The 27,581-nt window shown below is 39.4% G+C and overlaps 1 protein-coding gene across 9 annotated transcripts in view; it reads right to left on the reverse strand.

Moving 5' to 3' along the window:
- Positions 1-384: 384 nt before the first annotated feature.
- Positions 385-27,581, reverse strand: part of LOC116254148 (DNA polymerase zeta catalytic subunit) — a 48,082-nt gene continuing 20,885 nt past the window's right edge. For 8 of the 9 annotated variants that reach the window (XM_050077781.1, XM_050077782.1, XM_031629295.2 and 5 more), the window contains 8 exons: positions 23,067-23,661; positions 22,685-22,831; positions 20,836-21,111; positions 19,626-19,733; positions 18,682-18,887; positions 18,296-18,599; positions 2,074-2,715; positions 385-930 (listed from right to left, as the gene is read on the reverse strand). In XM_050077781.1, the coding sequence (XP_049933738.1) occupies positions 757-930; positions 2,074-2,715; positions 18,296-18,599; positions 18,682-18,887; positions 19,626-19,733; positions 20,836-21,111; positions 22,685-22,831; positions 23,067-23,661 (2,452 nt within the window). In that variant the 3' untranslated portion in view covers positions 385-756. The remainder of the gene's footprint in view (positions 931-2,073; positions 2,716-18,295; positions 18,600-18,681; positions 18,888-19,625; positions 19,734-20,835; positions 21,112-22,684; positions 22,832-23,066; positions 23,662-27,581) is intronic. The other variant, XM_031629296.2, reaches the window with a different exon arrangement.

The raw sequence follows: 27,581 nt of genomic DNA on the forward strand, positions 1-27,581 counted from the left end.
TCAGAAAACTCATGGAGACGTTTTTGTCATGAATTTTGTCTCCGAAAATCACATTCCCCTGCATTTCTCGGCTTTCTTTCTTGAACCTCTCCAAGTTTTCCGCATTTCGAATGCCTAACCAATGCCAACCAGGTCTCCTCCAAAAGCGGCCTTCTCGTAAGGAAAAAAAGAGACAAAAAGGAAAACAGATGGCGTTCCACATGGACATAAAGGTAAACCGTCTTCGAGCAGACACACGTCCAAAGTCCATGGAGCATTAGGAAGACGCATCAAGCAGCTTGTCTCATAGACCCAAGAAAATGGGCACCGTAAGCCTCTCTCCGTTCTGACTCGTCTCCTTGCTCCTCAGCAGGAAAGGAAAAAAAGAGAAGAAAAAGCAGAGTATTCAGGAACCACATAGTTGAGAAATTGATGAAAACGAACTATTATACATAAGTTAATATTTTACAGAGTTTCTCCTTCAGCGATCACGCAATTGAGAAACTAATGGCAGCTACTGTACATTGGTTACATATTTAACTTTTACCTAGTTTTGCAGGACTTGATGAACCAAGCACATGCTAAACGTAACTATACAAGGAGATTGCTCGACAACACCGGACACCAACAACCAGCTGCCCACCGAATCATGTCTCAATCATCTCGAAGGTGATCAGACCATTTTCATGGAACAGCACGTAGCAGCCGACTCCAGCAATCAGTATCAGACCTCAAAAGGTGCAGTAAGGAGACTCCATTACCCTTGCATAAGGCTAGTTAGAACCACTCGACCATGCATTTTGGATAAAATCCAGCCTCTGACGCAACCGTACAGACAGCCTGCAGCTCTTTCTGAATTTTTCGCCGTTCATAGAATACAGGACATGCAAGTGACGTACATTTGACACCACTTTCTGTGATCCAATCACCACCGCCGCAATGCCTGCATATCTGCATCGAGGAAATAAGCTATCATCAATTTCAGAAGGGGAACCGTCGTGATTCAACATGCTCTCTGTTGTGCAATTACATATATCGTCTCCGTCATTCAAACTCCCAATAGGAACCCAGCCCTCTTAACACTATAAGGACCCACCCATCCAGTCAAAGCCATTTCACTTCCTAATAGAAGTGCTAATCCGCATGGCTCAGGCCCTTGAAAATTCCAATTCCGTCCTTAGCTGAGACTCAATAAAAGGGTAAAAAACATAAAAACTTAAAATGTGAAAGGAAGCTAATTGAAGCACATCAGAAAAAATTAAACCTTCTCCCAACATTGTAATCCTTCTACACATCAAAAAGAAAAATGGATGTTTCCACTTCAGCAGCCGCCTGGGCTACATTGAAATGTAGGTGCCAAAACAGATATGAAGAAAAAGTTTCTTAAATCATGATTAAGCTCCAACCATTGAGCAGCCTGGTTCAGATGATTGGAACACAGCCTGAAGTCTGTGCCTAACTATGGCTTGGAATTTGGGCAAGTTGGCACCTTTATTGGTCTCAAGACAAGCAGCAGGTACATGTCATGACAATCCGAATTCTGAAGCAATACATGCTGACAATAACAAAAAGTAAAGAAGGTACAAACAACTAACGCACTTTTATCTCAGAACTCACATCTCATGTGTCAAATTAACACAATAGGGATCCAACCTGATTCTTGCACTACAATCTCAAGTTTTATTCCAAAGCACTTTTCAAAATTTAACCTAAAGATGTGTTCTTGGAATGGTAAATTTGGTTTCCAAAGTAAGATTTTTGAAATATATGAAGTATTCGATCGTTAAATTTCTGAACCTGTAAGATCCTATTTACACATTAAAATAGACTGATGCATAATGTGTAGTTTCGAACCAATGAGAGAATTCTGGAAAAAAAATTATCCAAAAATTAACAGACAAGTCTACTTGCATAATTTTTTAGAGTTCCATCTCAGTCAAATCCATTCTCTTAGGGAATCCCGTAAATTGAAGATAGAAGTTCCACAAGTTTTCTTAACCAGGATATTGCAACTCTTAAAAGAGCAAAGTTTCAACAAAAGCTGTTGGAAAAATTTGTGCATCAAATCAAAAGCAAAATCAGAGATAAGCTTACTGCAGTTAGGTGTTGGATATCATGTTCCAATCTTGCAGTTGTGCCAGTCATACATGTGGCAACTACAGGCCCCTTCTTGGAGCAACTGTCACATACAAGGGTTCTTCCTTGTATGATTTCTCCACATATGGTGCAGTGCCTTGATGTATAGTAGTTGTCTATTCTAGTTCTGCCCACCTTAGAGTAGATTCTTCCCTTTGGAACATTTCCACATACTGCAAAGCGCTTGGCCAAGGTCGGGCGAACTGGCCGTGGCATTTCAGAGAACCATCGGTTCAAATCCACCCCAAGAAGTCCAAAAACTCTTTGCAAGGGTGGGATGATCTGCTTCTTAATATAGTATAAATCATTTAGTGTATATGGGGAGCTTATATCCAAAACATCCAATGGATCAACAACCAAGTCAATCAACCGAGCTCCAGGTTCCCCATGGACCACAATATATGGTATCCGATCACCATAACGAGGTTCTGCCCTAGGATCAGCTCTCATTGCTTTCATGGCAACAATAGCTGCCGGTGGGAGTGAAGAAGTCCTGGAACTGTAAGTTCCCAAACGAACCTCTTTCGATAATACAAAATCCTGAAGTGACACCTTACCACACAAAATTCTCGTCCACTGCCGCTGCAAATATGCTTTTACCTGTGTAAGTTCCAAGCACCAAAACCAAAAGTTAGATGCAAATGATCATGTCATTAAGCATAATTCTTCATGTATATCAGCAACAGAAAGGCAGACAACAGGACTTAGGATTTTGTGAAAACTGATCACTGATCAGGCTATCGAGGAGCCACAGTAATAAACACAAGGTGGCTTGGACATCTTAATCACCAACCATCTTGCAACTTTTTTTGTTTTACTTATCACACTACAGTGTTGAACATTTTTTATGTAGAAAAGTGTCTGTAAATTAGAGCACAATACAGTAGCTGAATACAAAAAGCCTCACCTTTTTTCATCTCATATATATAAAGAACTGTGTAATAGGAAAGACACAAATGACCATCTAGTTCAGAAAATAGCTCTCAACCAGCAGTTCCATCAATTATAGTTCATGAAAATCATTAAAATAATGGTAAAATATAATCACAGAAATCCTTCTCAGTTTTTTATCAACAAGGTCTTTCTCAAGTATTTCTCAGCAAAGTTGTTTTCCCTGGGAAAATATCCAGAATTCAAAAGTCGGAAAAGATACAGAATAAGGAACGAAAATTTTCCACTAATTTCATTATCAATTTTTAAAATAAAAAAGAAAACAAAAACATAGACTAAAAATTACATCAATAATGATTATTTGTAGAAGAAGAGACGTAGCAGAAACATGTTGCAAAATCATTACAAGAAATATTTTGGCAACATTTTGAAAATATCACAGAATTTTCCAGTCAGAAGGCATTCTATGCTGTTTTGGCAATAAAAGCACAGTATGTTCACAATATCACCAACATTTGTGACAATGTGTAAAATGATCTGTTCACCCTCAAAAAGAAAAAAGGACGTTTTTACCTTTTCTTTAAACATCCTCTCTCTCTCTCTCTCTCTCAGACACACACAGCAAACCCTTTGATGCTGAGAGGGTTCATAAAATTTTCAAGCTTGTTTAGCTGATGAACCTTTGGAGAAAGGAATAAACTATAACGGAGCGGATTCTGCTGATAGTGATTCTTCTAGCATTTATAATGTGCTTTAATTTGAAGGATTCATGTGATTATCGATACTCTGATCCCATCAGGATCATCAATTTCATCGTAGAGAAGAATGTATTGAAGGCCAAGGAAACAGGCATCAGACAGTCAGATAATGCATATTTGAAGCTCTTAGAATCCCTGGTTTTCATTTTCAGGGTGTACTTTTCGACAACAAAGCCAACTGCACATTCACGTGGTTACTCATCATTTTGGAATTGTAGAGCACCTTAGTAGAGGATTTTTCCAATGGCATGCTTGACATGGCATGGCTACAGCTGAACAAACTGATAGCATTCGCAAAAACTTAACGACTGTGGCCGAGTATCATCAAGTGGTGATTGGAACACCAGTAAGCAATAATGTTGTATAAGCCTTGCTTTGATCTTCGATGTTTTCTCTTGCAAGGCTACAACAGAATCCATGTCATCTACATAGAAGCCAATAATAAGTAAGGTGCAGCATTGAGAAGGTCTTCGAGTTGATTCATATTTCTGGGTCTGGATACCACATCCACGTGGACAGTCCAGTAAGAATGTGAAAGCAGATAAAGCATGTTACAGTCAAGTTATGCACAGAAACTTTTCCCTTTTTCTGAATTGGTATGACAGGTCAGGCAGACAATGACCAGATTAGAAATACAAATCACGAATCTTGGGGTGAAGGAATCCAATCTGGATGCTTATCTTTTAAGATAAGTATCACCACAATTCCTCCTCCCAAGCTTACTAAGCATCTCATTAAATGGTCATATGTGTAGCCTATATTAGTCTATTAGTCAACATTTTTAATCAACTGACCCAATCTCCTTATAAAATATCCTCTATACTAACACAGCCCAATCACAATATGATGCTGTCCATAATTCGGTCATGGGCCTGGGAATTGACTGAAATCGTCCTGGTCAAAGTCATAAATTTTTAGGGTGTACTTTTACCACACAACAACAAAGAAGTCAAATCACATCTATAAAATAAAAAGTAACTATCAAGTAAATACAATCAAATAACTATAGTTTGTAAGCACAGCTACAAAATAATAACTAATAAACAACCTAAGCCACATGGGTACAGGTAGGGGTTTGGGAAAGAGTACGCTAATGTGGATGTAGGTACAGGTAAGGCAATTTTAGATGATGTAGTTAGGGGATACCGCAATATATATATATATATATTAATATATATATATATATATATATATATATATATATATATATATATATATAGAGAGAGAGAGAGAGAGAGAGTGAAACACATACACACACACACACACAAAATCCCATGAAAGTTCATGCATGGTTCAAGAGAAAAAGGGCTTAATGTGTTTCCAAAAACACCATAGTGTGTATTGTGTCCCCATACCCATGCCACTGTGTTGGTATGTTCACAAGGGTATGGGGACCAAACTGCCCTATCTATGTGTCTCAGTAAAAGTATGTGTGAACAATTATAGTTCATTTTTTAGTGATTCTAAGTAATAGTAAGAATGTGTGCTGAATAAAAAAGTATACAATCAGACAATCCCTAGCCGATTCAATTTATTAAGCCAATTCAGCTGATCCAGAACCAAATTCTCTAACATTCAGTTGCATTTGTTTCAGTACTTGACTCATGACTCAGTCCACTAGCAATCTGAATCGATTCAGGTGATTTCCCAGCAACTCATTGGGTTTGCCAACCACACTTAAAACATTAGTAGGACAATCTTGATCTGGTTGACTAGCAAATTACACTATTCGGGTTGTTCACAAAAGCAACTATCATATATGGACCAGTAAGCCTTAAGGTAAAAAATGAAGGTGCACTCGAAACCGAGTTTTTCGAATTTGACTAATTACAAGTTTTTTTCATTTTGGAAAAAATCATAATCAACAAAACCGTTGATCTTAACGTTAAACAAGTAAGAACCAAGAAGATGAGCTAGGAGATAGTTGAGAGAAGCTAGAGAGGAGAGAAAGAGAAAAAAGAACCTCTCAGCTGTGTCTCCTCCTCTTTCCTTAGATTAAAAAGAACTAATTAGAGTTATGTCTAACCCCTTACATAAAGAGTCCAATAAGTAATTAAAAATTCAAAGAAATACCCAATAATAAAGTTCCAAAATACAGAAAACCTCAAACCAGCATGTTTTCTCAACACTCCCCCTCAAGTTAGAGCATAGATGTCTATCATGCTCAGCTTGCTACAATACTTCATGAAATCTGATAAAGGAGAGCTCTGGTAAATATACCTGCGACTTGATCTTCTGAGGCAACATATTCAGTAGAGATAATCCTTGCTTGAACCAAGTCCCTAATATAGTGACAATCCATCTTATCTGTTTGGTCTGTTCGTTGAAGCCAGATTATCGGCCATATAGGTGGCCACTTTATTATCACATTGCATTTTTATAGGTAATTCTATCTAAATTTCAAGGCCTTCTAGCATGGCTCTCACCCAGGTGATCTCAGTGGCAGTTTGAGTCATGGCTCGGTACTCTAACTCTGCACTAGACCAAGCCACAACAACTTGTTTTTTAGTTCTCCAAGAGACTAAGTTGCCTCCAACAAGGATGCAGAATTTCATAGTGGACTTTCTATCATCAATAGGTCTGCATAATTTGCATCAGAATAAGCCTCTATCTAGATTGATGAACTTCTTATAAATAATAGGCCTTTTCTAGGGGAACCTTTTAAAATTTCAAGAGTTGCATAGCTGCATCCCAACGGGGTTTTTTGGGCTTGTCCATAAACTAGCTCAGTTTTTCCACAGCAAAAGATATATCCAACCGAGTGATGGTTACATATAGTAGTTTTCCAATCAATGACCGATATGATTTGCTATCAATAGGTTCGTATTTATCATCATATAAGTGAATACGAGAATTCATAGGAATAGATTCATACTTGTTTCTTGTAGCAAATCAAGAACATATTTTCTTTGGGAAAGAACTAAACCTTCTTTCCTTCTTGCTACTTCTATCCCCAAGATGTAACGCATAGAGCCAAGATAGTAAAAAAGTGTTGTTGGTTCCTTGTGTGTTGTATTTCTTGCTCGTAATCACCAATTAAAATAATGTCATCCACATATATCACTATAACAACTATACCTCTGAGGTCTTTTTTATGAATAATGAATGATCTAAAGAAGATCTATGAAACTCAAACTTAGACACAACATCACACAACTGCTGAAACATCACACAACTTCTGAAACCATGCTCTGGAACTCTGTTTCAAACCATATATAACCTTCTTTAACAAACATACGTTGGTACACTCCCCTTGTCTCTCCAAGCCCGACGGTTGCTGCATATAAACTAATTTAGATAAATCTCCATACAAAAATGCATTTTTGATATCTAAGTGGTGCATATTCCATCCATAATGAACTGCAACAGATATAATTAATCATATAGTACCCAAATGTACCACAGGAGAGAGAGTTTCAAAGAAGTCAATACCATACGCCTGTGTGTACCCTTTTGCTACCAACTGTGCCTTATATCGCTCAACTGCACTATCATAGTTATACTTGATAGTAAAGTCTCATTTCGAGCCAACAATATCTGCCCCGAATGGAGGATCAACAAGAACCCAAGTGTGGCGGGATAGTAGTAGGTAGAGTCCATCTCCTCCCTCATTGTTTGGTATCACTTAAGAGTCCAAAAGAGCTTATTCATGCGAGATAGGGACTGAAGTAGCTGGCAAGGCATCAATAAATTTGTACATATGATCTCCCATGAGATGTACTAACAAATTTAGAAAAAGGATGAATTGTGTCTTGTCTGACCCCTTTACGTAGTGCAATAGGCAATTCATCAAGATGAGAAGCATCAATGGAACACTCAGGCATGTCATGTAATTCAGAACTACATACCTTCCAAGAGCAAGACATTACAGGGTCATTAGATGATGGATTCCTTCTTGAATATATGAGAGAATTGTCTTTAAACTGCAGAATGGAGGAATTGGGACAAGTGAGGAATGATATAAAAAGAAGGTGAGTCAAGTGGAATAGGAGGAATTGGGAGTGGAACAGAAGGAGACATCTCAAATTGTGGATATGAAGGGCTTGCAAGAAAGAATGGAGAAGACTCGAAAAAGGTTACATCGACACTAGGGCTGCATAACGAGTCGAGCCAACTCGAACTTGCTCGAGTAAACTCGACTCGAGCTAGACTCGTTTGTTATACAAGTCGAGCTCGAACTTAAATATAAACTCGAGTATATTAATGAGCCAAGTTCGAGTTGGTTGGACTCGACTCGGCTCAGCTTTTTGTTTTCTTTGTTAAATTTTACAAACTTCTCATTATTTTTTTGTTTTTCTCATTATTTTTTTCAAGTGCTTTCAGTTTTCCCTCTCTTTTCCTCTCACCTTCATCATTACACCCACCTCCCTCTATTTTTCTCTTCCCACACTTCCTCCCACCCTCATCATTACTCTTTTCAATCAATCAATCAATCTCATTCATTTACCCTCCTGTTTTTCTCTCCCCTCACCCACACTCGTCATTTATTTTCCCTCCTATTTTTTCTCTCTCCTCACCCACGCTTTTCCTAGAGATAATGCCGATAAATGTGGTGCTCATGGTAGGTGTCATTGTCCAAAAAAGAGGTAAATCTTGACATTCTCTCTCTCTCTCTCTCTCTCTCTCATGAGAACATCATACAAAAAACTTTTGTTCATGATATGTTTTACCATCAGCTTTCCTAGTGTTGAAACAAGACAACAAACCTGTGGAATGAAAATTAAAGTGTCATTATTTGGGGGAAATATTCCTTTCTGAGTAGTGTCCTTTCATCTACTGCTTGTAAGTGTTTACGCTATGAAAATAAACAAAAACCGGAGAAATGTGGCATGGCTGGAAGGTGGAATACCAAATCACTTCATAGTCCAGAAACCATTTTCTGCTCAAAGAGTTTTGGTATTCTTTTTCCTTTTGCAGACAGCAGCCTTAGATAGGAATGGATTATTATTCTTTGGATGAGTCTCATGTCGTGTTTAGAGATGTGCTCGCACGCGTTTTGCATTTCCAGGAAATTGAAAGTGAAGAGGGTGACAAGAGTTCCTTCCATCAGTTCAAAGATTGCCGACATCCGTGCAGACGAGTATTCCTGGAGAAAATATGGGCAGAAACCAATAAAGGGTTCTCCCTAACCAAGGTGCTTCTCCTTCCTCTGTTTATTCCAATCTCTCTAGAGAAGAAGAGAGGAATGAGCTTTCCTTTTCTTTTTCTTTTTTTCTGCTTTCCTTTTCTTTTTTTTTTTCTTTTGGCATGATCTCATTTTTCTCATTATCTGAATCTGTCTTTGTCTACAGAGGATACTACAAATGCAGCAGTCTCAGAGGGTGGCCTACGAGAAAGCATGTGAAGCAAGCACCTGACGATCCCTCGATGCTTATCGTGACATATGAGGGCGAGCATCGCCATTTTCGGACCACCAACAATACCAATGCTCTCTTGTTACAGTCTTGATTTTTTTGTTTCCGGTATGTGTTCTTTTTGGGTTTCTGGAATTTGGGTGTTCCTGCATTGAGTCCTGAATTTCGGAGATGAAACACAGCGTAGAATTTTTAGTTTACGATTTTTGGGGAAGACATACACCGTTTAAACGAGTTTAAACGAGCCGACGAGTTGAGCTCGAGCTCGAACACAGTCTCTCGAGTCAAGTTCGAGTTGGAGTTGTGAAGCTCGTGTCGAGCTCGAGTTACGCTCGAGCTGATTTAAACATGAGTCGAGCTGAGCTCGAGCTCGACTCGCGTGCAGCCCTAATCAGCACTGACAAAATCTCGATTAGATATAGGATCTAAGCACCATTACCCTTTCTGATTTCGAGAGTTTCCCACAAATACACATTTAGTTGGTTGCACGGCTAGTTTATCTCGATTAGGTCCAAGTCAATGTACAAAGCATGTGCATCCAAATACACTGGAGGTAAAGAGAACAAAGCCCTATTTGTGTTTGGGTAAAAATTTGAATTGGCATCTTGTTGTCTATGGAAGAAGATGGCATTCTATTTATTAGGTAACATGCAGTTAACATTGCATCTCTCAAAATTTGGAAGGCATATAAGAATGAAGCATGATAGTGCAGGCAGCATCCAACAAATGGCTGTGTTTTATCTTTCAACTACACCATTTTGTTGAGATGTGTGAGGGCATATAAACTGTGGCACAATACCTCAGCATTTATAGAAATTCAAGCAGAGAAGTAGATTTGATGTCGAGAGCATTGTCAGTGCGAACAATCTTGATACAAGAATTAAATTAAGTTTTTATTTCCAATATGAAATTTGCAAGATACAAGGAGCTTCAGATCTGGCTTTCATCAAAAACACCCAAGTGACTTGAGAGAAATCATCAACAATACACAGATAGTAATGAGACGACAACCAACTCGAGACTCGGTCAAGTCCCGATACATCAACATGAACTAAATCAAATAGATTTTAGCTATACCAACTTTGACTTGATGGAAACAACGTATGACTATGCTTGCCCAGTTGACAAGCTTCACACCCGACAAAGATTGTAGAAGAAATCTGATGACATAATTGCCAACTTTGGCTCAATGGAAACGACATATGACTATGTTTGCCTAGTTGACAAGCTTCACACTCGATAGAGATTGTAAAAGAAATCTGAGGACATAATTGCCGAAGTTTCAGAAAGGATGGATGACCACGTCTGAGATCCCATTGGAATGCACTTGAAGGTGAATCGACTAAAGAATGAAGCTTATTTAATGGATTATCCAACAAGTAGATTCCATCTCTCTCATGGCCTCCACCAATCTTCCTCTCAGTCGATAGGTCATGAAATACACAAGTATCCTGGTCAAAAATAACTCAGCAATTCTTCTCTCTGGTTAATTTGCTTATAGATAGCATATCCTTTGGGAATTCAAGAGTATATATCACTTCATGAACATGTAAAGATGGAGATAGACGAACATTTCCATGTCCTTCTACTGGAGATAGTCTTCCATCCGTCAATCGAACATGTCGTGAGGGATTAAATTTCTACAAATTTGAAATACTAGCATCTCCACAAAAGTGTTTAGATGCTCCAGAATTAAAAAGAGTTCTACCTACAAAATATGTTGAATTTGTGATAGAAGTGGAAGCTGATGAGGTAGAATGTGCATTATTTGATCGATGCTCCATAATTAAGCCAAGTTCAGCCGGACATAAATTGAGAGATGTAACATCTATAGAAGCGGAAGCAGGATTCACCTTAGGAGCTGAAATGGATGAGGATGTCACAGTCGATGATACAAATGTGTTAGGTTTACCGAGTTTGTTCCAGCACCTATCCTCTAAGTGGCCAAGTCGACCACAATATGTGCATTGGAGTCTTCCACGTCCTTCTGGACCACGACCTCTTCCTCTACCATGGGCAGAGTGTTGTGCACTACGTCCTCCTCCAAAAGAGGCAAGTGCAGATGGCTGAGAGTCATTTGTAAATGGAGGAATGATGACAGCCAATCTGTTTAGCCTATTGAAGGTCTCATCTAGATTGGGAAAATATGATCCTATAAGCATTTGAGCGTTGTATGCAGAGTAATCTGATGACGATCCAGCTAGAAATTTAACAACAATCATTTGCTCCATGTGAGACTTGAGACTGCTTGCAGGGAGGTTTTAAAGAATTCATCTTTTCATAAGTAAACTTCAGTTTCGTAAAGTATTCAATTAAATCCATGTCACTGTTAGAATATCTTGTGTAAGGGAACCGGGTCTGGATATGGACCCGGTTCCATGGGCACGGGAACCGAGGGTGGCTCGGTACCCTAGGCGGGTTCCCCCTTTATAATCCCACTTTGTGTTGTGTTGTTGATTTAGTGGAATAACATTTTCTCTCTCCTAGGGTTGCGGTTGTGCACCTAGGTTAGAGCTTCTCCGTGGTTTTTCACCTCTCTTTGAGGTTTTCCACGTATATTGTGTGTTCCTTTTCTTTCTCTCCATCTTGGTGTGTGTTTCTACATGGTATCAGAGCCAACGCGTGAGAGATCGTTGGTGTGATAGTCGTGTTTCCGCCGTGTTTCTTTGCCGCTGCTGTTTCCGCCGTTTTTTTTTTTTTTTTGCCGCTGCTGCGCCGCCGCCGTCCAGCGCTGCCAGCTGCGCCGCCATCGTCCAGCGTGGTTGTTCTCTGCTGCGTTGCCGCTGTCCAGCGCCGCCGTCGCCCATTTCAGCGCCGCCGCCGTCCCGCGCCACCGCCGCCGTACAGCGCCGCTGCCTCTTGTTTGTCGTCTCTGGTGCTGGGTATTCTTTCTTCTTGGTGATTGTGATGGCCGAGGAGATGTCCCTCAAGATCGATGATGCCCTAGACTCGGGCAGCAATACCAAGAGCGAGATCTTGCCTGTTCAAGTCACCTCCATCCGGCTGAACAAGGATAACTATCTCTCTTGGTCGGCTGCCCTAGAAATTGGGATAACCAGTCGTGGTCGCCTGCCCTACATTACTGGGGAGAAGCCTGCACCTTCAAAAACCGATCCGCGATGGGCTACTTGGACGTTGGAAGATAGTCAGGTTAAAGTATGGATTATTAGTTCTGTTTCTGCAGATATTCAGCCTTTGATCTTGCGTAAATCGACTGCCTACGACATGTGGACTGTGCTTGCACGGATGTATGGCCGTAAGAAGAGAGTATTGCGTACGTACCAAATCAAACGTAGCATATACTCTCTTAAACAGGGTGACTTGTCTGTAGCCGCCTTCTTTGCAGCCCTAAAGACTAAGTGGGAGGAACTTGACTACCATGTGAATGATGACTGGCACTGTGGGTCTGATCATGCCTTGTACTGGGACAAAGAATGGATGGATCGGACGTTTCTTTTCCTCGGAGGCTTACGCGATGAATTTGAATCCATTAGGAGCCAAATTCTTAATTGTGACGAGGTCCCCGGAATTGAAGAGGTGTATACCCGTGTGGAATCTGAAGAACAGCGTCGACAGGTGATGCATATTGACACCAGTCAGGGGAGTTCTCCTTCAGCCTTTGTTAGTCGTGTTTCTGGGATTGGACAGCGTCCTGTTCGGCGGTGTAACCATTGCAACAAATCAGGACATTCTGTTGATTTTTGTTGGGATCTTCATCCTGAGAGGCGGCTTGTCCGGGGTCGTCCTCCTTCTAGCCGCCGGAGTCCTTCTGTGCCTGAGCCTAGTCAGAGTAGTCCGTCAAATGTTGCCAAATCTAAGCTTTCCTCCGATCAAATCAAAGAACTGCAAGCGTATATCAGCCGGCTGTCTACTACTCAGGAGGATACTTCCACGTCTGAGGGGGCTAAGTTAGCCCAAGCTCTCGTGGCTACTAGTGACTAAGGTAATTCCTCACATGGTGATTGGATTGTTGACAGTGGTGCTACGCATCATATGACAGGGGACCCTAAGATGTTCCAAGAATACAAATTGTCTTCGGGGCAGCAACGTGTATCTATGGCTGATGGTTCTTCTATCTCTGTGGCTGGAAAAGGGAGTTTGTCCTTGTTAAATAAATACTGTCTTCATAATGCTCTTCATGTTCCCAATATTCCTGTGAATTTGCTATCTGTCAGCAGTATTACTAAAGAACTGAACTGTAATCTGATCTTTTCTGCTGATCGGTGTTTTCTGCAGGACTTGGTGACGGGGCAGAAGATTGGGATTGGTTCGGCTATTGATGGACTCTACAGACTGCCTGTGCAGGTTGCGTCCGCTCTTATTTCAGCCACTAGTGGACAGTTGTCAGGCGTAGAAGACAGATCTACTATTATGCGATGGCACGAGAGGCTTGGTCATCTTCCGTTTCCATTGATTAAGAAGTTGTTTCCTCGTTTGTTTCATTCTGTTTCCATGGACTCCTTCACCTGTGAAGTGTGTCAGTTGGCTAAACATGTTAGGGCCTCGTACCCTATTTCATTCAATAAAACCACTCGTCCATTTGCTTTGGTTCATTCTGATGTTTGGGGTCCTTCGGGAGTACCCACTTGTCGTGGTTTTCATTACTTTATGACCCTTATTGATGATTACTCCCGTTGTACGTTCGTGTATCTGTTGAAAGAACGTAGTGAAGTTCCCGTTATTGTCAAAAACTTTGTGGCCTTTGTTGAGACTCAGTTTCAGACGTCTGTCCAAGCTTTTCGCACCGATAATGCTAGAGAGTATGTCTCTCAATCCCTAGATGATTTCTTGAAGAGCAAGGGTATTGTTCATGAAACGTCATGTAGTTACACACCTCCCCAAAATGGCGTGGCTGAACGGAAGAATCGCCATTTGCTTGATGTTACCCGGGCCCTTCTGTTCCATCGTCAGGTTCCCAAGCGCTACTGGGGTGATGCGCTTCTCACTAGTGCCCACCTTATTAACCGTATGCCTACCCGTGTGTTGCAGGGCCATTCCCCGTACTCTATGCTTTGGCCTACTCAGAATCCCTGGCCTCTTACTCCTCGGGTGTTCGGGTGTGTCTGTTTTGTTCATGACCATAGTCCCACCCTCAAGAAACTTGATCCTCGGTCTGTCAAGGCTGTGTTCCTGGGGTATTCCTCCACTCAGAAGGGATACACATGTGTTGATCCTACCACCTCTAAAGTCTATGTTTCCCGGGACGTCACCTTCCATGAACATGAGGCATACTTTCATGTGAATCCTCTTCAGGGGGAGTATCTAGGGCACAGTAGTGAAGAGTATTCCTCAAATCAGTTGATTCAGTTTACGGATTTCTTGGATTACAAGGCCAGTGACAGTGTGGCAGACACAGTCAGAGATGATAGAGACTGTCACATGGACGAGGGTCTTGTTGATAATCAGCCTACAGCCCGTGATCATTTGTTCGGCCAGGTGTACAGAAGGAAGAAGACAGATGTGATTGAAAATGTTGATGTAACCAATCCCAATCCTGTGAGCTCCCCGGATGACCCAAGTCTAATCAATGAAGAGCTTCCTATAGCCCTGCGCAAGGGCACCAGGTCCTGTACTTCTCACCCAATTCAGAGATTTGTCTCTTATGCGAAACTTAGTAAGAATTACAAATGCTTTATTACATCCTTGTCTAAGTCTGTGATTCCCAGTGTGTGGAAGATGCCAGAGAGGATCCTAAATGGCTACAGGCCATGACAGAGGAGATGAATGCCTTGGCAAAGAACAACACGTGGGAAGTTGTTGATATCCCCAAGGACACTCATTTAGTTGGTTCCAAGTGGGTGTTTAGTGTGAAGTACAAACCTGATGGTACTGTGGAAAGGTATAAGGCTCGCCTTGTTGCAAAGGGATTCAGTCAGAAATATGGTATTGATTATCTTGAAACTTTTGCCCCTGTTGCCAAACTGAAAACCGTGAGAGTCATCTTAGCACTTGCTGTGCAAAAGAAGTGGAGCATGGACCAGCTTGATGTCAAGAACGCATTCTTGAACGGCCGTCTAGAAGAAGAGGTCTATATGAGCATGCCCCCTGGATATGCCCAAAGCGGAAGATGTTGTCATCTCAAGAAAGCCTTGTATGGACTAAAGCAGTCTCCTAGAGCTTGGTTTGAAAGACTGAGGATAGTGATGAAGACTAATGGGTACAAACAGGGAAATGGTGATCACACCCTATTCATTAAGCAGAGAAATGGTTTGGTGAGTCTCCTTCTTGTATATGTTGATGATATGATTGTCACAGGTGACGATGAAGAAGAGAAAAAGAAGATGAAGGAGAGGTTAGCTGCTGAATTTGATCTGAAAGATTTGGGTAAACTAAGGTACTTTCTGGGGATAGAGATTGCTCGATCAGAGACAGGGCTTGTTATGAGCCAAAGGAAGTACACCCTGGATCTTTTAAAGGAGACAGGTAAACTTGGATGTAGGCCCTTTCTAACCCCAATGGAGTCTGGTACTAAGATAAGCATCAAGACTGGCAACATCTTGGATGAGGAAGGCAAAGGTCGGTATCAAAGGTTGGTTGGTAAGCTCATCTATCTTACCCTCACTCGCCCTGATATCACCTATGTTGTGAATGTGTTGAGTCAGTTTATACATGCTCCTACTGATTGTCACTGGAAGAGTGCAGAAAGAGTGTTGGGGTATTTGAAGAATGACCCAGGGAAGGGATTACTGTATACTCAGCAAGACCAACTGAATATTGAAGGTCACTCTGACGCAAATTGGGCAGGGTGCACTGATACGAGGAGGTCTACTACAGGGTACTGCATTTTTCTAGGGGGTAACCTGGTTGTTTGGAGAAGTAAAAGGCAGGAAGTTTGTTCTAGATCCAGTGCCGAGGCTGAATACAGGGCAGTTGCTATGGGAGTTACAGAAATGCTATGGTTGAAGATCCTTCTAACAGATATTGGAATTGAAATGGAAGAGAAGATGAAGATGTACTGCGACAACAAATCTGCGATTAACCTTGCAAATAATCCCGTCCTGCATGACAGAACCAAACACGTGGAGATTGATCGCCACTTCATACGGGAACGCATTGATTCTAAGGAGTTGATCCTGCCTTATATGAAGTCTGAAGATCAGATTGCAGATGTTTTAACCAAATCCTTATGTACATCTCAGTTTGAGAAAAATGTGAGCAAGCTTGGCATGTTTGACATGTATGCCAAGCTTGAGGGGGAGTGTTAGAATATCTTGTGTAAGGGAACCGGGTCTGGATATGGACCCGGTTCCATGGGCACGGGAACCGAGGGTGGCTCGGTACCCTAGGCGGGTTCCCCCTTTATAATCCCACTTTGTGTTGTGTTGTTGATTTAGTGGAATAACATTTTCTCTCTCCTAGAGTTGCGGTTGTGCACCTAGGTTAGAGCTTCTCCGTGGTTTTTCACCTCTCTTTGAGGTTTTCCACGTATATTGTGTGTTCCTTTTCTTTCTCTCCATCTTGGTGTGTGTTTCTACAGTCACCTTGCTGCATTTGTAATAGTTCTTGTTGAACTTGTTGAATTTTGTTGATGTTCTTGTCTTTGAGAGTACGTCAAAGTCATAAGCCAAGCACTAATTATGTTGTTCTCTTCCTCCCACTGTGCATGCCTACCGACTTTTTCTACTGCCTCATCTTCTTCCAAAATATATTTCTTCTTGTGTCCAACAACTGACATCATGAAAGTTCTAACCCATACATTATAGTTAGATCCATCGAGTTTGATAGTAGATCCAAAGGAAAATGGATTTGCGAAAGCTTTGTACTCTACAACAGCTTCAGTTTGCTTATTTCCAGATTCAATTGTATCCTGTTGTAGAGATTTATTGGTAGTCACGATAAAACCTCAAAGATAGAAAAATATGGAAGTCTGAATTACCCTTGAATAAAAGACAATATATATTTTGATCGACAAGTAACTCCCAGTGAACACAACTGGTCTAACAAATTAATTAACTTAACCCACAGCAGACTGGAATCACGCCTGCACTACAGCAACATTACACCAACAATAAACAATGTTCTGACCTGCAGCTCGTTATCTTAGCAACTCCACGATAGGCACACCTTTGCAGGCAGAAATTATTTCAAATTCATATCTTCAAGCGATCAGCAACTATCCACATATGCTTGAGGTTCCACCAATGACTTTAATTAACATGGGTTAGGGTTTCTGATCACATTGACATATTTGTGATCAATACCCTAACCCCCCGACAGGCTGAGATGTACCTTTTTCCGCCAAAAGAGAGATTATCAGCACCAAGGCGTTGATGAAGAATAAGAGAACGAGGAAGGCTCAACAATTTAAAACAGCATCAGTAGGGTCCCAGGACTGTTCGCTCTGATACCATGTTGATCTTAGCATTAAACAAGAACGAAGAAGATGAGATAGGAGATAGCCGAGAGAAGCTAGAGAGGGGAGAAAGAGAAAAAAGGAACCTGTCAGCTGCAGCTCCTCCTCTTTATTTAGATTAAAAAGAACTAATTACGGTTATGTCTAACCCTTACATAAAGAGTATAATAAGTAATTAAAAATTCAAAGAACTACCTAATAATAAGGTTCCAAAATACAGAAAATCTCAAACTAACATGTTTTCTCAACAAAAACTATGTTAAAGATAACCATTATAGCGTTGGAAAAAAGGGAAAAAAAAAACTAATAATGATGACCCAGACCATGTTAAAGGCTTAAAGCCCACTTTGAAAAATGAACCACAAGATCTGAAACCAGTTAACAGACAAAACACCTAACAGAAAGAACCAGTAGCTTGAAAACTATATAACAGTAGTCTGCAGTTGCTGGTAAAGAATAATAAAACACTTCCATGAGGAATCTAGATTCTAAATACCAAATCAAACTTGATAGCTATGAACTTGATCTGTCAGAACAACTGTTATGCTTTGAGTGCTATAATTAATCCATGCACATGCCTCCGGTCAAACAAATATGTCCAGGCACATAGCTACACAAGAATGAGGATGCAGTACAGAAACACCACATACCATCAAAAATAATATCCTAACAAACAATTCACAGAAAAGAACTAAAATATCTGCACTCTACAGAAGCAATAAGCATCAATATACACCTCTAAAACCGTTAGTGCAACTGCACTTCAAATGAACATAAAGACACTGTACATGCAACGTATACAACTAGAACAAAAAAACTCTCACCTTGGAGATGTCCTGTGATTCAAAAAATGTTCGCAGTGATTGCTCTAACATCTTTGCAACAGCTGGGCACGTGTCCCTCCGGACCGTCTCAATTCCTTTGGCATCAAATGTTGGCTTTGTTTGCCCTGGATTTTCATAACTATAACCAACATACCGTTTCTTAGTGAGAAGGAAACATGGGTTATACACTTTCTCCATTTTCAAAGTCACAGGGTATGGATTCATTGCAGTTACTGTTGTTGCCATCTCCTGACCTATGATAAAAGCTTCTTCCAGTGTACGGCCTTTAAGGAGGACAAACATGCTTCAAATCCCCAAAAAAAAAAAAAATTATTCATAGCCAAACCCAAATTCTCAAAACCAGGATAAAATAGGACTAATTTCACCTGTCAGTATCTCCGTAAATTACCCTAGCATTCCAGGTCTCATGTGCACTAATAAAAGAGATTGCCTTCTCAAGTGTTCTACGACCACATTGTACAATGCTATCTGCAAGCTCTGCACACGGCATTCGACCACTAAAGCCTGCTGCTGTGTAACCATAAGTTACATTTGCTATCAACTTCAAAGCAAGCTGTCTTGCATCAAAAATCTGTCATGACAGTTCAGTGATTAGATAAACTGAATTAATTCATAGCAGGACAAGCACAAGAAAACAGATGGAAAATCAAAGTGTTGAACAATTCATTTAACAATAACCCATATCATACTATTAATAACAATCACCACTATCTGAGCTTCTTTCATTAAATTGTTGCCAGAAGCACATATTTCCTGGTTGATGCACCATGATTAGTCCATTAACAAGCCAGCCAGGAGCAACCATATATGTGGTCAGTGGTGCATGTTGCAGTTAACTTGAGATGACTTGATCCTCATCTCATCCTCAGAGGTTAAGAACTGCCGTTAGCAGAAAGAGTGGTCCAATAAGATGAACTATCTATGTAATCAAGCTAGCCTCCAACTATTTAATCAAGTCCCAGGCAATCCAGACTTGAAGAGGAGAAAGGAAAAAGTGACTCTTAGAATGTTCCGCTGCCAAAACAAATGGCAGCCAAGAAGTTTTATTATTTACATGTCGTTGAGAAGACACAAGGGACACATCAAGTATAGTTCTACAATACAAAGTGAGAAACATATGATATACAGTATAAATCATGTTTCAAAATTCTGTACTAACATCCTTCATCCAGTTAAGAATCATGGCAGAAGTATTCACTTAAAACAAAACCATGACACAAGTACAGAGTACCAGGGACACATCAAAACCACATATATACACATTCATTCCCATGGCATCCAATAAAAAAGAGCATGTTAGTGCATTTACCCTATATAAGATCTTTTCTGATTCTGTCAACTTCTTCATGGATTTCTTCACCATTATCCTTGTTGTTAAGATTTCTTCCAGTAAACAAGGTAGAACACCCTTACGGACCTGCAGCAAGTACAACAGTTTCACCTCGAGTAACAAAAATTCAGGATACATTACACCGGAATAGTTTAACCAGGGCCCTGATTCGTATGATGTCTCAAACAGGTGCTCTAAACATTATTGCTTTAGTTTTAAACCAAGAAAACAGTCAGCAACTTAATCTCAAAACAAGGGGAAAAGGAGAGAAACAAGAAGGATGATAAAGAGAAAAGGTCTGAAGCAGAAACCAGTGAATGACAACTCATATTAGCAAACTAGAAGGAAAAAGAAACCCCATCGAGAAAATAAGCCATCTCTCCACTACAGATTCAGTGTGCTACTGCTGAGAATGAACTTGCCCATTAACAAATTAAGGGGCAAAAAAAATCCTATCAGAGGGCTGATCAGCCATTCCCTTTCTATGACTGTACACACCTATTTGACATAGAATTAAGTGCTGCTGCAAGAATAATAGCCATGGTGGACACAATGTATAGTGGAACATGTTGGATGCCAATTTTTCTCATGTCCTCCCATGCAAAAAGAAAAGGTCGACCACTTTCAACCCTCCCTGAAAAGTCAGAAGAGAGAAAGAGACCAAGATTAGTGGTGCATTGCAGCCCATCGCCAGCTGCAAATGGCCATAAAACCTTGGAGTTCCTTTTTCAACTTTCTTTACTTGTTGGCCATTCTGCAGCCAGAACATAAAAAAACTGGGAGTCCCTGCAAGTCTCACCATGCCAACTAACTATTTTTCAACTGGAAATTTTTTTCTTTCCCTTTGTTGTCAGTTTTCCAATCAAATACCAGCTAGGGCTTCTTTTTCCCTTTTGGATTTTTGACTATTGTCTGGCCAAATACCATATGGGCCTTATGGAATTACCCAGCCATTTTGCAATCAGTAACTGGCCAAAAATGGCCATGTATTTTTTGGTAGATGGGATCTTTTCAGACTTGAATATCACACGTCTTTGTCTGCCAAACACATAATTTTTTTGTAAGCCAAGCTTTAAGACAAAAAAATCTCCAAAAGACCAGATTTGATGTCCTGTTGTGAGAATAGGCACCAAAAATATTACAAACATCCAACAGTTAGGAGACACGTTAGAGTTCATCAATAACAAACCTTAGAAGGCACATACATAACACCATTTGGTGTCAGCAACAACTGATCCCTAAACTCCTGCAGAACCTTTAAACCGGGTGTATACGAGCAGATACCAAGTGTATTCGGCTTTGCAGGAACAAGTTTCCCAAGGCATGTAGAAAAACAAAGATTGTATGCTATAATCATAGATGGATAGAGAGCTTGAAAATCTAAGACAACAACTGGATCAGCATAAAATCCTGACTCTGGCTCCATCACAAGTGGTAGGCACTCCATAGCTGGTTGAGAAGCGACCTGCAAGACCACACAGAAAAGTCAGATTTATTTCCATTACCAATAGATTCTCTTATTCCAAAATGATGAAACCATGTAATATACGTAGAACAGAAGGAAGCAAAATTATTGTGCAAAATTAAGACAGGTGCAGCAAAATTTCAGGAAATTCTTTGGATGCTGAAGTTGCTGGCTTTGACTCATGGGTTTGAAAGCCTAATGCCATTTCGTATGAAATTGTTGAAACACCTCAAGATATTTAGATCTCTTGCCTATCGAAGTTTTGATTAAAAGCATTGGATGCTGAAGTTGCGTGGCTTTGACTCATGGGTTTGAAAGCCTAATGTCATTTCGTATGAAATTGTTGGAACACCTCAAGATATTTACATCTCTTGCCTACTGAAGTTTTGATTAAAAGCAACCCACAACTTGAGAGGAGTTTCCATGGCACAGCAGTTCCTCCATTCCAACTTAGCTGCCTGGTGCTGCTAATGGCATAACAACCAGTATACCATAGGTTGATCCAACCCAGTTTCTTGTACTAAGGTTGGCTCCTCACAGTTAACCCTTTAACACAACCAGAATATGGGAATCAAATTGTCTCATGGGCCCATGGCATTCCAGAACCCAGCTCACTTACCACATCAATCAGTGAATAACAGAACCATTTGGGCCTTCTTCAAGCTTGCAATCCCTAATTCTAATAGCTGATCCATAATGAGGAGATATGGAAAAGAGGATTGCCTAGTGTAAGTACCTTGCTGCCTTCAAAGAAGCCCATTGTTTGTGCATTAACAGTTATTTGGAATTCTTAAGAAGATAGAGAACTAACATGAAAACCTGTAATAATTCACCTCTGGGAAAAAAGCTACAGACGCATCAGTGAGAAACTTGCCAACATAAAATCCTTGTTGATTGACCAGTTTAAGTACATAGAAGCAGTGTATTTCTGACAAGGTCAAAGGCCTTTGACTTGAAGCAATAAACACCTAATCCTCGACCTAAGCCAAACTTATAGCAACCCATCAAGCATGAAAGAGTATCTAAGCAGCATGGGTCAACTTTTATCATTGCGCAAGAGCATGTTTATTTCCCACTAGTTTCACACAAGAAATCATTAGTTCATTACCAATTTCCAAGCAGTGAATAATGACAGCTTGCAGTGTTGCAACTATGTTCACATCACAAGTACATAGAGAACAACCTTTTAAGATCTATACGGAGATTCAGAAACAAAAAACAGTTAGCAGTCAGAACTCAGAAAATATTTAAATTAGCTTTTAAATTTTTAACCCAAACATGCAAAGCCTATAAGAAAATGGCATATGGTATCTTATGATAGGATAGATCTTCGATTTTTTTCATTTGCAGCAGGAAAAAAAAAGAAGTTTAAACATCATAATAGACAATTCAACCTCCATGAGCAGAACAGACATTCTTACAAGTAAAACACTGGACCATTCATTGAAAACATCATCAGAAGGTCTATGTAAAATTTCTTCAGGGTCAAACTTATCTTCATAGAGCACATGGAGAAACATTCAATGCAACAAAAAAATATATATAAAATTGATGAAGAAAGGGTTTTGATGACCTGCTGACTACTAGGTGAGATAGCAAGATAATTCTGTGTGTGAGCCAGCCGCAAAAGCATAGACTCAACACGGTACTGTGAACCTCGTGAAAGAACAGAGAAGAAGTCAATTCCAAAGACACGAGCAAGCTCTGAAGTTCGATTAAACTGCAACATTAATAATATCTTCATCAGATAAAATCAGTCATATTCCCAATGTATAAGTAGCTAATTAACTTACACCATGCACATATATGATGTACAAGTAATTTAGGCAGTCAAATGGTCAAACCTCACAGAGAGGAAAATAAAAGCTGGATGGGGTTAAGAAGTAGCTGCAAAATCCAGAAAAAATTAATATAGAAAAGAAAAGGACAAACACAAAAGGATATACGTATATTACCATATCAAGTTGATCCATGATCTCAAGATTCAGCCTAGCTCTGCCAACCACATACTGAATGCAGCGAAGTTGTGCCATCCCAGGACCACTGGAAAACCACCTGGTCAATATTTTGCAGGAAATGTAAGGAATTTTTTGTCGCAGAACAGCCTCAGACACAGCCTCTAGAGTGTACATGGTAAGTCTAAGCTCAGATCGCAGTATTCGCCAAAGATTAAGAACAATCCTTCCACCAACATGGATACCACTCATATGTGTGCGGCCCCACTCATCTTCAATTATTGCATTTTCAGCAATAAGAGCATCAGTAACCATGTCTCCCTGGATCATATTTTTCAGCCTACAATCTCTATCCTCTTTCATATTTCCTGATGCAAATTTGGTTGCAGATCCCAGTGTACGAGAAACACTCTTGAGCAAGCTTATCTGAAGATAGGCAGCCCTTTCTGCCAAAAACCCCAAGGAATTTCCTTGTATGTCCCAACCCAAGAGAATATCTGGGTCCAGCGATCCAACTAACTCCACAAAATGCTCAAGCAAATCCTTTTCTTTGCTGCAAGATACAAGTTTGCAGCATGATAAACCATCTACATTTCTGAAAAATCATTAGAAAATAGACGGTGTTCAACATGTTAGCACCTGAATAACATGAAACATGATAAGCAGCAACACCCACAGACACACACGCACATGCAGGGAAATTATGAGGCACTTCTCTGTGAAGAGTCCGACTACTTTCAGCATGAAATATATGAAGGTGTCATATTTCTGAAATATATTACTCTGTGTGGCTTCTTTTCATTTGTTCATTTCTAACACAACAATTAGAAGCTAAGTCACATGGGTACAAGCATGGTTCGGGTACGAGGATACAGGTATGGACATGGCAACTTTAGAAAATGCGGGTACAGGGGTACGGTAGGACATATATATATATATAATTATATATACACACACACACAAAATAACACAAAAAAATCAAATGAAAACAACATTTAAATGAACAAATGATATCAGTAAAAACATTGCATGTTAATGAACAACTCAAAAAACGAAATGAAAACTGAGTTGGAAAAAATTAAATCAAGTAAGATTAAGCAATTCTGGTCCAAAAAGTACCCAAGTGTGTCCAAGTACTCACTTTAGGTATGGGTACAACGACATGGGTACATGAACCTTACTGAAGTACCCAGAGTAATTAAAAGCTCATACAAGTTTGCCAAGGAGAAAACAGAGTATAAAAGCAAAGCAGCAAAATGAGACACTAAAGGAATAAAAAATCTTTCGGGATTCATTAGAAAAACTGAGTGAAAAATCAGGAAGTGTTTTGGAGGTACAAAATGGGAAAACTAGTTGGAACTTTCATCTTACCATCATTCCCTTCCATGTCAACAAGAGCATGGAAATTTGCTCCCCATATCCACACACACACACACACACTGGCACAAATAAATCTAATTATGGAGAACAAATTACCATAATATACACACTAATTTTTTGCATCCTTGAACGTATACATACATGCATGCATGCATCCGCGCACACACACACGCATATAGGATTTGTAGATTCCTCTGGCCGGGTTTAGCCAGATGAATCATCTGGCCTCTCACCCAATGCATTGCATGGGGGAGTGTCTTTAACCAAGCATGTTAATGCATTGCATTAGGCACATATAAGAGAGATTCAGTTTATATATATATATATATATATATATATATATATATATATATAGAGAGAGAGAGAGAGAGAGAGAAAGAAAGAGAGACAGATTGTTAGGGACGTGACCTTCAGGTGTATAACCCGTAAGGAATCATCTTGGTTGTTCTTTCTAAGCCGGAAGATTGTAAAAAATCAAGGAATCCTCCGACCCCTCACCCAATGCATTGCATCAGGCCAAAGAGATTCAGTATATCTATATCTATATATATATATATGTCACAAAAAAACAGGTTTTTTCAAAAAAAAATGTGATATATTAAATTGCCGTTTAACACTTTAAAAAAACACATTTTTGACAAAAATGTTAAAAACGAAAAAACACGTTTTCAACGCATTTTTCGTGTTTTCTTTTTGCTTATTTTCATTTTGTAGTTTTATTTGTTGCAAATATTATATTTGTGCTATTAGTTTATCACTTATTTTATTTTCCCTTATTTTTAGTTGTTTTAAATTTTTAAAAATTACACCGTATTTTTCCTATTTTTTCAAGCTCGTTGTATTTACCCGAGAAAAACCTATATAATAAGTGAGAAACTACTAACAGATTTGCAATAAATAAAAAATGAAAAAAAAATGTTTGGCATAAAAAAAATAAGAAATGTGAAAAAAAAGGAAAAATGCGTTTTTTTGTTTTGAATGTTTTTTTTATTCCGACTTTTTACAGTTTTAAACGGAAATTTAATTTATCCTGTTTTTTTGCATTTTTTCGAAAAAAATGTGTTTTTTGTTTTATATATATATATATATATATAAGTAGGTATGTGACCCTTAAGTGCATGGCCTGTAAGGAATCATCTTGCCAATTTTCTTTCTAAAATGAAAGTTGTGAAAAAATCAAGAAGAAAATGTTGTAATTAATGTAAAATTATCTCATTTTTCTCCTTGATGTTCTCTCAATCTTCCATCTTAAAAAGATAAACGACCAAGATGATTTCGTACAAGTCATGTCATGCACCTAAAGGTCATGTACCTGCCAACTCTCTCTCTCTCTCTCTCTCTCTATCTCGATATATATATATATATATATATAGATAGAGAGAGAGAGACCATAAGTATGTTACCTTCATATGCATAATTAACTACAGTGAGTTAATAACTAATAACTATGATGATAGAGACGAATTTCAGTGCCAATAACAGATTATTAAGTTGTTCATATGTGGCTTGATACAAATTGTTTTTTTTTTTCCATTTAAGCTCTTCAAATAGGGATAGATAAATACAAACAAGGATGAAGGAGAAAGAGAGAGGTTCATTCATATTGGATACTATACACTCTAGAACCTTAACACCGCCTTCCCCTCCCTTTTCTAGTCCTTTCAATCCTTTACAAAATGCGTTTTTTTTGCCGTTTAAAACTTTTAAAAAATGCATTTTTTGAAAAAAAACGTTAAAACGAAAATGGGTTTTTAACGTGGTTTTTTTTGTTTTTTTCACTTTTTTCATTTTTTCTGTTTTTTTAATGCCAAACAGTCCTTTTTCATTTTCTATTTTTTATTTGTTGCAAATGTCTTTTGATGTTTATGTTATTAGTTTCTCTTATTTTATTTTTTTTTCCCATTTTTAGTATTTTAAAATTTTTAAAAATTCACTCTTTTTTTCCCATTTTTTTCAAGTTCGCCGTATTATACATGAGAAAACCTCACCCTTTAAAACTCCGAGACGTTATTTGTGACCAGTGACCATGTAAGAATCTTCACAAAATTACGTCTTTTCGTCTAAAAATCAGATAAATTGAGAAGAGAGGATAGAAGACAAGACCATAGAGGAAAAGGAGCAGTCGGCCAATACAGCCCTGCGTTCCTTAATCTCTATTAAAAAATTAACCTAATCAGGTTACTACAAAATGTACAAAAATATATAAACATTTACAAGAGTGCCACCGCCTAGTATGTTTAGGCGTGTGGGTATAAGAGAAGTGGATCGGCCCCATATGCACAAACTTAACAGCCCCCCTCAAGTTGTGCATGAGATTTGATCATGCACAACTTGTTCTTCAATTCCCAAAAATGCTGCCCTGTGAGTCCTTTGGTAAAAAGATCAGCTATCTGTTCACTGGTGGATATATAAGTCGGCAAGATCTCGGCTTCTTCAACCTTCTGACGGATGAAGTGTTGATCAATCTCTATGTGTTTGGTGCGATTATGCAAAATGGGATTGAAGGCAATTTTTATCGCACTTTGATTGTCACATAGTAATGATGACTGAACAATAGGAAGATTGAGCTCTCCAAGCAAATGTCGTAACCATGACGCTTCAGCTGTCCCTGCAGCCATTGCTCTATACTCTGCCTCAGTGCTAAATCGTGCAACCGCACACTGCTTTTCACTGCTCCAACAAATGAGATTAGAATCAAGAAAAAGGCAGAAACCTGAAACTGATTGTCGGTCATCGGGATCTCCTGCCCAGTCTGCATCAATATATGTATATATGCTATGTCCAAGAGAAACATTGGGACATTTTGTGTAGACTAATCCATCTCCAAGAGTATCTTTGAGATACCGTAAGATCCGCTTAGCGGCATCCATATGTCCTTCAGTGGGTGCATGCATAAACTGAGAGATCTGATTTACAGTATATACTATGTCTGGGCGAGTAAAAGTGAGGTATTGTAACATAGCAACAATGTTGCGATAGAATGTAGGATTGGAATATGCAGCAGTTCCATAAGAGGCAGTCAATTTAGTGTTCAGAACACTGGGGGTAGTTATGGGTTTGCAATGGGTCATACCTGCCCTGTCCAAAACATCAAGAGTATACTTGTGTTGTGTAAGAGTCAATCTATCATTCGTC

The sequence above is a fragment of the Nymphaea colorata genome, chromosome 5, assembly GCF_008831285.2.
Source record: "Nymphaea colorata isolate Beijing-Zhang1983 chromosome 5, ASM883128v2, whole genome shotgun sequence".
Lineage (NCBI taxonomy): Eukaryota > Viridiplantae > Streptophyta > Magnoliopsida > Nymphaeales > Nymphaeaceae > Nymphaea > Nymphaea colorata.